General features: G+C 43.9%; 1 protein-coding gene and 1 pseudogene across 1 annotated transcript; one reads left to right on the plus strand and one right to left on the minus strand.

Moving 5' to 3' along the window:
• Positions 1-1690: 1690 nt before the first annotated feature.
• On the minus strand, positions 1691-3754 carry LOC112769925 (uncharacterized). Its single transcript, XM_025814374.1, has one exon. The coding sequence runs from the start codon at positions 3752-3754 to the stop codon at positions 1691-1693; it is 2064 nt and encodes a 687-aa protein (XP_025670159.1).
• Positions 3755-5678: 1924 nt separating this feature from the next.
• Positions 5679-8240, plus strand: LOC112773324 (metal tolerance protein 2-like; annotated as a pseudogene).
• The last annotated feature ends 254 nt before the right edge of the window (positions 8241-8494 follow it).

Below are 8494 nucleotides of genomic sequence, written 5' to 3' on the forward strand. Positions count from 1 at the left end.
CTCTATTGATCTTTTAGTTCCTTTTTATAGATTTTTAATTATAAATCTGAGGGTATTAAATAAAACAGGAGAAATATTATGAGCAATAAATAAAATAAAAACTTATTTAGTATGTGGTCAACTTCATAAAATCAATTTTAAAATTGCATTTAATTAATTTAGTGGGTTGATCGGATAGTATGTGTACAAGATGTCTCTGGTACGGGTTGAAGGGTGGATCGAAAACTTGCGGGTCGAGGCGAAGGCCGGATCACTTGACTGGAGCAATGGGGGGAGGTACCTGCAAAGACACTCCGACGCTCAAGTCAGAATGGATCTGAGAGGTGTAAGGTGTGAGGGATGAATGAATACCTGGAGGGACCTGGGTCCTCTATTATAGGTGATGGTGAATATCTTATCTTATCTTATTTGGCTAAGATAAGGGAGACGTTTGAATTCGAAAGTTGGTTAGGAGCTCTAGTGGGCTGGTTCCGGGAATTTTGGAAGGGCGAAGCGGGTCGGACCCTGGTAACCGGGTTCGGGGACCGTTCTGGGTGTAGGATCCGTGGGCCGGATCCGTAACAGTTGCCCCCGGAGCGAGAGAGTGAGGGTGCTCGGTCTCATCGTTGGAGAAACATTTTCCTCGCTATTGTGGTTTGGCAAGGAGATCGTTGTTTGGTTTTTCCGATCGAGGTCGAGGATTTGGGGAGTTCCTAGTCGTTTCATGGTCAGGCGAAGAGCGCGTTGTTTGGGCGTCTCATCACATGCCGGGTTTGATGACCGTTCCGAAGAAGGGCCCGGAGATCGGGTCTGGAACAGTTGCCCCCGGAGCATGAGAGTATGCTTTCTTGATCTCAATGCTAAGTCATTGGAGAGTCCGATTCTCTGTAGTTCGGGAGACTGTGAGGGGCCTGAAAAGGGTGTGACGTCATCATGCACCAATTGGTAGGATGTTGGTCAATATGGCTTTCCGCGAGTTGGAAGACCGTCAGCTCATGCTTGTTTTGTGTGGCCTTTTTTGGGCCGTTATTTTGAACTTATTTTAGGCCTCTTGGTGGGCCGATTTCAAGACTTTGTTTATTTAGCTTATTTGGATTCCCGTTTTGTTGGCTTTGCGAGTGATCGATTCACGAGTCACTATTTTTGTTATTTGGATATCCGTTTTATTGGCCTCGGGTGATCGATTCTCGGGTAGCTGTTTACTTATTTGGATATCCGTTTTATTATTTGGATATCCGTTTTGTTGGCCTCGGGGTGATCGATTCCCGGGTAACCGTTTACTTATTTGGATATCCGTTTTATTATTTGGATATCCATTTTGTTGGCCTCGGGGTGATCGATTCCCGGGTAGTCATTTACTTATTTGGATATCCGTTTATTGGCTTCGGGGTGATCGATTCCCGGGTAGCCGTTTACTTATTTGGATATCCGTTTTATTTTTTGGATATCCATTTTATTATTTGGATATCTATTTTGTTGGCCTCGGAGTGATCGATCCCCGGGCCGCTATTTTTTGTTATTTGGATACCCGTTTTGTTATTTGGATATCCGTTTTATTGGGAGTGGGTAGACCGATGTTGTTTTGTCATAAGACGAGGTCTCCTGGTCCGAAGTCTCGTCGTACCGTACTGCCATTGTACCTTAGGCTTATTCTCTATTTTAGGACTAGCTCACGTAGGTGTGCTATACTCCTGACCTTGTCTGCAAGGCCCTACTTTGCTTCTTTGTCGTTTCCTCCCATGGTTCTGTGTGGATTTTGGTGTGCATCGAGATCGGAAAGGAAGATGCCTGCCGCGTCTCGGGATCTCTTGCGTAGGGCTAGGCTGATGTTGTCGTATTCTACCGCGGTTTCCCGGTCTCCGTGGATGGTTCCGACGGAGCCATCTTCTGCCGTGAACTTCATTAGAAGATATTTGGTAAAGATGACGGCGGATAGGTCGTTGATTGTTTTTCTTCCGAGGATGACATTATAAGCGGTGGAGTTCTTGAGGACCACGAACTCGGACAGGATTGTCTTCCTCTGGCTTCCCGTCCCTATAGTAAGGGGAAGAATGATGGAACCGTCTGGCTTGAGGAAGTTGTCTCCAAGTCCCGTGACACCGTTGCGGTGTGTTTGGAGATTTTTGTTGTGGAGCCCGAGCTTGTCGAAGGCACCTCGGAAGAGGATATTGGAGTCTGCGCCGGTGTCCACCAGTATTCTCCGAACTAGTCCTGTTCGGATTCTCGCCGAGATGACGAAAGGTGCGTCTTCGGCCGAGGTGCTGTGCTGGCAATCCTCGGGCAAGAAAGTTATCGTTCTGTCGGCTGGGGTAGCTGGGGCTTGATCTCTGACGGCCAAGACTTTGAGGTCCTTTTTTAGTGTTGATCTTGACTTGCCTGACACATCCTTGCCCGTGATGACATTTACTACTATGGCCGGGTCGTCTTCTGGACTTTTCCTGGGAGGTTGTTTTTGTGTTCTCAGGTTGCGTCCTTCTCTCTCAGGTGACCTATCTTTTTCCGTGCGTTTTGGTTCTCTGATGATTTTGGCGAACTCTGGGAGTTTGCCGTCTCTTATAGCATGTTCGAGGGCGTCTTTAAGGTCGAAACAGTCTTGTGTCCTGTGCCCGTAACCTCGGTGGTAGTCGCAGTAAAGGGTCTTGTTGCCGCCCGTTCTTTCTCTGAGTTGTCGGGCTTTCGGGATAATACCCCGATCCACTATCTGGTGGTATATCTCGGTAATTGGGGCTGTCAGGGGGGGTGTAGTTTGAGAATTTCCCGATCCTGGGTGGTCAGTTTGTGTTGGTTTGTTTGGGTTGGTCTCTTTGACTTTCTCTGGGCATCGGATTATGGCGGGGAAGTCGGGTTGCCGTGTGGGGTGTTGCCATTTATTGGCGACGACAACCTGGCTGACCTCCTCGTCGTTTATGTAGTCTCTGGCGACATTTTGGATCTCGTGCATGGTCCATACTGGCTTGGTGGTGAGGTGTTTGCGGAAGTCTTCGTTCATGAGCCCGTTGGTTAAATAGAGGCTTGCGACGGAATCCGTGAGTCCATCAATCGTTAGGCATTCATCGTTGAAGCGGTCTAGGTATTTTCGTGTGGATTTGTCTTGTTTCTGTGTGACCCCTAATAAGCTGATGGGGTGTTTAGCTTTGGTGATTCTAGTGGTGAATTGGGCCATGAACTTCCATGAGATATCGTGGAAGCCAGTTATGGATCCGTTGGGGAGGGTGTTGAACCATTTAATCGTTGGCCCGGCTAGGGTTACTGGGAAGGCCCTAACTCGGACCGCGTCAGCGGCCCCTTCCAGGTTCATCCTGGCCTTGAAGGCCGTTAGGTGCTCCTGGGAGTCCTTGGTTCCGTCGTACTTCATATCCGTAGGTTTGTCGAAGCCTTTAGGGAGTTTTGCTTTCAGGATTCTTTCAGTGAAGTGAGTGGCTCCCATTATCACGTGGTCACTTCTTGTGTGTTTGGCATCTTGATGTCGTCGGTCGTTGTCCGTTTCATGTTGATGAGCCGGGTTGCGTGGGACGCTGCGATCATACCTTTTGCTGTGTCGTCGTTTAGGCATCCTGTCGTGTCCATGGTCACAGCAGATGCTGCGATTGTATCTCTTGGCATGTCGCCGTTCTGGCGATCCGCCGTGCCTGGTTTCATGGCGAGATCTTGATCTAGAGGTTGCATGACTTCCGCTTTTTTTTCGGCGTTGTGCTTTTCTTTGGGTGTAACTCGGCCTTTGAGGTCTTGCACCCTGAGGCACAGCTCTTGGATTATCTGAACCGCCTTCTCTCATAGGCCGTCGGGTGGCCGAGCTTTAGTGGGAGGACGGTTGTCCTCTCTTGGTTGTTGCTGGATTGGGGTTGGTTGGCGATGTGCCGCGCTTATTATCCTCCCGTGGGTAGGAGGAGTGTTATCTTGGAGTTCGGGAGTTGGGGTGTTGGGTGGAGGATTGCTCTTCGAGGTTCTCCGTCATGCCGCCACAATTTGGCTGTCCCCCACATCTATGCAAGAACCTTGAGAACTTTCTTGATCTCTTAGCTCCTGAGAGGTCTGAGCTTGGCCAGGGTGGTAGCGTTTAAGGAGGTCATTCATGATGAGCTTCCTTATGAATTTTCAGTAAGGTCCGAAGGGGGATCATGGCGACAGAGTTGTCATAGGTGAGGCGGCGGATGGCAAAGGTTTGGAACCTGGTGTTGAAGGAGGTGACCTCGTGGGTTTGGAGGAAGAGCTTGAAGAATTCAAAAGAAGAAGCAACAACGGTGGGCATGGAGCCAAAATAGAGGGAGAAGATGGGGCCATGGCGCTTGGAGGGACGGATGAAGGAGTGGTGAATGAGAGGGTCCAAGAGGTGGAGGTGTCCCACTAAAGGGAGGTGAGACTTTGGGCTCGGAGGATTTGAAATTTCACCGTTGGAATAGGGCGAGGGTGCATAAATAGTGTTATCACTAAGAAGGTGATTGCAAGTCGAAGAAACATTGTTCCTTTGGGATTTCGCCGTTGGAGTAGGGCGAAGGTATGTTATCACTGCAAATGTGATGCAAGTTAAGGAAACATTATTCCTTTGGGATTTCGCCGTTGGAGTAGGGCGAAGGTGTGTTATCACTGCAAAGGTGATGTAAGTTAAGGAAACATTATTCCTTTGGGATTTCGCCGTTGGAGTAGGGCGAAGGTGTGTTATCCCTGCAAAGGTGATGCAAGTTAAGGAAACATTATTCCTTTGGGGATTTCGCCGTTGGAGTAGGGCGAAAGGGTGCATAAACCTGCAAAGGTGATGCAAGTTAAGGAAACATTGTTCCTTTTTGCTCTCAGTTACACGTAAGAAATCTGAGTTTGATGATTGCTCTTCTGGGTTATCCGCCATGCCGCCACAACGTTGCAAAGTCCCCACAGACGGCGCCAATGTACAAGATGTCTTTGGTACGGGTTGAAGGGTGGATCGGAAACTTGCGGGTCGAGGCGAAGGCCGGATCACTTGACTGGAGCAATGGGGGGAGGTACCAATGTACAAGATGTCTCTGGTACGGGTTGAAGGGTGGATCGGGAACTTGCGGGTCGAGGCGAAGGCCGGATCACTTGACTGGAGCAATGGGGGGAGGTACCTGCAAAGACACTCCGACGCTCAAGTCAGAATGGATCTGAGAGGTGTAAGGTGTGAGGGATGAATGAATACCTGGAGGGACCTGGGTCCTCTATTTATAGGTGATGGTGAATATCTTATCTTATCTTATTTGGCTAAGATAAGGGAGACGTTTGAATTATCTTATCTTATCTTATCTTATTTGGCTAAGATAAGGGAGATGTTTGAATTCGAAAGTTGGTTAGGAGCTCTAGTGGGCTGGTTCCGGGCATTCTGGAAGGGCGAAGCGGGTCGGACCCTGGTAACCGGGTTCGGGGACCGTTCTGGGTGTAGGATCCGTGGGCCGGATCCGTAACAGTATGTTTATTAATTTTCTTAAATAATTATTAAGGATTCAAATTAGTTCTTGTATATATAGTAATTTATTAGTCAACGACAAATTTTTAAATAATGGAGCTTTAATCTATGCAAATTAATCTTTAGTCTTCCAAAATAAAAAAGAGCGTAAAAAAAAATTTTAAAAGTGCATTTGATTCAAGCTTTATATTTTTAAGCTAATATTTTTAAAAATAATAAAAAATAAAAAAAATGTTACATTCTTCTTATCTTTTTGTTCAATTAATTCTGAGATTGATAGGATGGGGAGAATATTTTTCAGTTGGGTCTCACTGCCGATATTGGTTTAGCCACTGGAAAAGCCTTCACTGGCTGCTGCTGCTGCTGCTCCTGCTGAAAGCTTGTGTCACTTTTCCACTGCAGGTTCTGAGTGGCATAGCTTTGTTATCTTTTAGACTTGCCAAGGCGCCTAGAGATAAACAACATCCATATGGTCACTTGATTTGTATCTCCATGTTACTCCATCTATCTCTTATCTGCTTCAAGTTACTGTTTCTTATCCATATGCATTGACATTAAATGTTGGCATTTTATTCATTACTAAATGTAGGGGTCATTTGAATACGATTGTATCTTACAGGTAAGATCGTGGTTGTAAGAACAGAGGAGTATCACATAATGCAATTCTTTTTCTGATATTTTGTTGTGATTAGATTACTGAGTAGTGCATGGTTGCTGTTGATAATTATTTATTTAGTAAAGATTCAAAGACTTGATTCTTTCATGTGGTTTTTTATGTCTTTTAAGATTACATTTCTCTATCATTCTATCTCAGGACATCGAAAGTTCGAGACTTTGGGAGCTCTGGGAATCTCTTGTATGCTTTTGGGAACAGCAGGTGGCATTGCATGCCATGCGGTTGATATTTTGATGGTACACTTCAATAGTTGAATAATTTTTTACTTCATTGTCTTTGTTGCTTCACTTATTACTATGACCAAAATCATTCAAATAAATGCTGAATAAGCTTTTTTTTCCCCTCTTTTTTGGAAATAGATTGCAAGACATCTTTTCAATACTGCATTCTTATCACTCTGCAGGAATTGTTCTCATCTGGCCCTGAAATGGTTAGCCATGCAGTGGCACATGAACATGTGCATAGTCACGGACATGGTGGACATCACCATGGCATCGACATGGAACATCCTATCCTTGCTTTGAATATGACTATTCTGTCAATATGTATTAAAGAAGGGTAATATCATTATTTAATTTTAACATGCACATGTGTTAGGAAGAGGCCCTGTTTTCCTGATTCCTATTCTAAGTATTTTAACTTTGCAGTGTGTTAACTATTTTAAGTATGATTTGATTATGTCCACTATTAGATTCTGTATTTTATTTTAAATGTTGGGGATGTAACATATTGTTCCTTCTCCAAGACCTCAGTATTTATAGGTGCTTGTGAATTGTTAGGCTTTACTGGATAACAAAACGAGCTGGTGAGAAGCAGGGTAGTGGACTGATGAAAGCAAATGCATGGCATCATCGAGCAGACGCTATTTCATCAGTAGTTGCTCTCATTGGAGTTGGTAAGGACTAAGGAACTTTGTTTCTGAAAGGTTATTCATTTTAGTTCTTTGGTATATTCTGTTAAGATACTGGCTAAGTACATGTCACGGATTACGAGGCACTAAGAGGTGTGTTGTTGCCTTGTTGGGTTAAAAATAGTGATCGGTTATGACGGGTTGAAGCTATTAGTATAATCATGACATCATTATAAGGTAAAGGGACTAAATCAGTTGGAATTTGTAGTTTGAGGGATCAAGTTGATAAGTTAATATCTTAGCAACTATACAAGTATGCATATATTTGTCTTTTGAGGGACTAAAATTACATTTCGATGTTATTTCTGAAAGGCCGTAAGATGTCATGCCTCTGTTTACATATCCTCTTTGCACAGGATTTGTTTCTCTAAACTTGATTTATGTCTTTTTTATTGCTTACAGGCATTGACCCTGGACTTCCATCTCCATTTTAGGAGGGTCTATTCTTGGATTGAATTTTCTAGATCCCCTTACAGGACTGCTTGTGGCAGGCATGATTTTAAAAGCTGGGGCTGAAACTGGTTACCAAAGGTAAGGTTCATAATTATCTGTTCCACCTCAGTTTATCATTGCTTGCTATGTGACTGTGAAGGGAGTTGGTAAAAGATTGTCCTTCTCCAGAAGTATCTATATGCAATTTTAGTTATGTCCAAACTTCTAATCTAATCAACATGTTCCTTATGATTGATTATCAGTATCTTGGAATTGGTGGATGCTACAATCCCAGCGAGCATTTGGATCCTATTAAACCAAGAATATTGCAAGTTGATGGCGTCAAGGTTTTTCTTCTCCTCTTTGGACTTTGCATGTGATATCTCAAATAATGTCATCCTTTTTACTTGAATAAATACATGAAATTCTTGTTTCCATTTTTTTGTATGCACTGTGCTCTCTAGTTCTGTTTTGCATATTAATTTATGGACTAAGGCTGTATTCATTTCTGGTTATTGTTTCAAAACTTTCTTTCAATAATTTGTATGCAGGGGTGTCATCGCTTAAGAGGAAGGAGAGCTGGCTCATATCTATATCTTGATGTACATATTTGAAAGAGCCTAGCAGCGGAAACGACACAAATATCCAACACAAGAATAATATGGAAGCACTCACAATACAATATGGCAGCAACTATAACAAGCAAATATAGCAAGTAAAGCAATAACAAGAACACACCGAGATTTTAACGTGGAAAACCCCCCTCAATGTGAGAGGTAAAAACCGCGGGTCGTCCAGACCAATGAAATAACTCCACTATAATCAAATGAGGTACAAGAGAGTCTCAAACAAAGCACAAAAACGTGCATATAACCAAGCAAAACATCAAATCACCAAAGCTTACAAATGAGAAGCAAGAAGATAAAATATACCCAAAAAATAGAGCTTCTGTCGAAGCCAATTTCTCCCTCTGCAGACGTCCAATTAAAATCTCCACCGTCCATAATGAAGAACAAGATGTGAAGAATCTACAGTTAAAATTTCACGTCAATCCAACGGTGAAAGAATGAGAAACTGCCGT

Source organism: Arachis hypogaea, chromosome 18, assembly GCF_003086295.3.
Source record: "Arachis hypogaea cultivar Tifrunner chromosome 18, arahy.Tifrunner.gnm2.J5K5, whole genome shotgun sequence".
Taxonomy (NCBI): Eukaryota; Viridiplantae; Streptophyta; class Magnoliopsida; order Fabales; family Fabaceae; genus Arachis; species Arachis hypogaea.